General features: G+C 37.2%; 1 protein-coding gene across 1 annotated transcript; it reads right to left on the bottom strand.

The window, feature by feature from the left end:
* Positions 1 to 993: 993 nt before the first annotated feature.
* Positions 994 to 1,554, bottom strand: LOC116123702 (secreted RxLR effector protein 161-like). The gene has a single exon (XM_031409454.1). It carries the CDS (start codon positions 1,552 to 1,554, stop codon positions 994 to 996), a length of 561 nt encoding a protein of 186 aa, XP_031265314.1.
* Positions 1,555 to 2,577: the final 1,023 nt, after the last annotated feature.

Raw genomic sequence — 2,577 nt, 5'->3', positions numbered from 1 at the left:
AATGTTAGAAAAATCCTTTGAATGTGACTGTAAGAGCCGCCTCTTCTGTTGGTAATTTCTTTTTGCCCTCTTCCTGTGAGTGTGACCTCTCTAGCAGTCATATTTGCAGTATACAAACATATCGACTCATTTCCAGCTTTTCCCTGTACATAATATATATGTGTTATTAAAAACAATTATGGTTAGACATTCATGCCTTATGGCAAAGTTATGTTCTTATACCAATTCGTGATCAATTAACCGCAAATCACACAAAAACTAACATATCAACACACACAAGAACAACTAGATTTACCGTGATTCACCTTTCCAAAACTAGAAAGACTACATCCACGTTGAGCTCCAAGAATTTTTGGGCTCACTGCACTAGGAATAAAGTGTTCTTTATAACTTATAACGATTCTCAAAGACACACACAACTCTCAATCTTGAACAAACCCCCCAAACCGTTAATCTATAGAGAAACCTGGACCAGTTTCTCTAATCTTGAAGGAATACTACCCTCACAATACAATTCCAGATTGTAAAACCGATTACACAGATTTGAGATAAGATTGAAGAACCCTAACCAAAGCACCAAGAATCCTAATTCGTACACACGAGAGAGAGAGCTCCAAGAATCTACAAAGAAGCTTGTTTATATAGGGTTGACTTGCTGGATAAATTCTTGCCATTGGATGTTGATTGCTTCAATGGCTAGGATTGTCTCATATGAGTATAAAAAAGGGCAGCGTGTTGTTAAGTGTTGTATGTAGAAACGTCAGCGTTTTGGGCTTTGCACATTTAACAATTCTCCACCTTGAAGCTCAAAACCTTGCAACTCTACATTTCCTAAGTGCAGCAGACCATCCAAAATTCCTTTCACAGCTCAATTGCCACCCATTATTTCATAAACAGCAGGTTCAAGCAATGATTGAACTTGGCAACAACTACAATCTTGGTACCCATATCAGCAGGATTGTCTTCAATTGAGACTTTCTTCAAGATAATCAGTCATTGGGCAATTAGATCTCTGACAAAATGAAATATTACATCCATATGTTTGGTCCTATCATGATAGACAGGATTCTTGCTTAGGTGAATGGCGCTTTGGCTGTCTGAATAAATGGTGGCTACTCCATCAATCAAATCTACTTCGGACAAAATTCCTTGAAGCCATAGTGCTTCCTTGAACACATTAGCAATGGCCACATACTCTGCCTCAGTTGAGGAGAGTGTCACAATAGGCTGAAGCTGGGATTTCCAGCTCACACAATTCCCTCTTAACGTGAAGAAATAAGAGGTGGTTGACTTCCTTGTGTCTTTATCACCTGCAAAGTCAGAGTCTACAAAGCTCATAAGATCAAGTGAATTATATCTTTTACAGTATTCCAAACCAACATGTGAAGTACCATTAATATACCTTAGGACCCATTTAAGAGCAAACCAGTGTTTTGACCCAGGATTGGACATAAAACAACTCAGCAAAGACATGGCAAAGGAGAGGTCAGTCCTGGTGCTAATCATGGCATACATGACTGACCTTATTACATTGTCATAAGAGACCTTTTCCATCTTTATTAACTCAACATCTATTTTAGGACATTAGTGTTTACTAAGTGTAAAATGACTAGCTAAAGGCATGGACACAACCTTAGAGTCAGCCATGTTAAACTTAGAAACTAGTTTTTGCAAGTATGAACTTTGAGTTAATCTTAAATTCATGGCATTTTCTATTTCTATGTATTACCATTCCTAATATCTTTTTAGCACATTTTAAGTCTTTCATGTCAAACTTAGCCTTAAGTTTACCTTTTAAGTCATCTATTCTAGACTTAGATTTGCTAATCAGAAGCATGTCATTCACATATGAGAATAAATACAAAGGTATATCATTATCCAAAGCAAAATAAAAGCAACTATCATATTTGCTCATGTTAAACCCAATGCTTAAAATGAATACGTCAAACCTTTTGTACCACTGCCTAGGGGACCGTTTCAGTCCATACAAAGACTTATGTAGCAAACACACATGATTGGGAAGTTTTTTATCAACAAATCCAGTAGGTTGCCTCATATATATCTTCTCTTCTAAATTACCATGTAGAAAGACAGTCCTAACATCTAGTTGCTCTAGTTCTAGGTCATAATGTACAACTGCAGACAACATAAGCCAAATTATTTTATACTTAACTACTGGTGAGAAAATTTCATTAAAGTCTATGCCTTCCCTTTATCTGTAACCTTTAGCTACAAGTTTAGTCTTATACCTACGAGGGTCAGAAAGATTTATACCTTCGTTTACCTTGAATAACCATCGACATTCAACCAGTTTCTGATCTTTTGGAGTTGGGACCAAGGACCAGGTTTTGTTGACTTTCAGTGACTGCATTTCTTCTTCCATTGCAACCTACCACTTGTCTTTGTCCTTTGACCTGATTGCTTCATCATAGCTATCAGGTTCAGTTCTAAATACTTTAGCTCAGGCCACCAATGCAGTATAGATCAGATTAGCATACGAATATCTTGTTGGAGGTCTAATCTCTCTGCGGGTCCTATCTCTGGTTAGTTGATATTGTGCCAAAGACTCTTCTTGAG

Source organism: Pistacia vera, unplaced genomic scaffold (assembly GCF_008641045.1).
Source record: "Pistacia vera cultivar Batoury unplaced genomic scaffold, PisVer_v2 Contig103, whole genome shotgun sequence".
In the NCBI taxonomy this organism is placed as follows: domain Eukaryota; kingdom Viridiplantae; phylum Streptophyta; class Magnoliopsida; order Sapindales; family Anacardiaceae; genus Pistacia; species Pistacia vera.
This window is presented reverse-complemented; position numbering and strand designations above follow the sequence as displayed.

Excerpts from the sequence above, each read along its gene's own strand:
- LOC116123702 (XM_031409454.1), bottom strand. The coding sequence starts at position 1,554 with ATGGAAAAGGTCTCTTATGACAATGTAATAAGGTCAGTCATGTATGCC.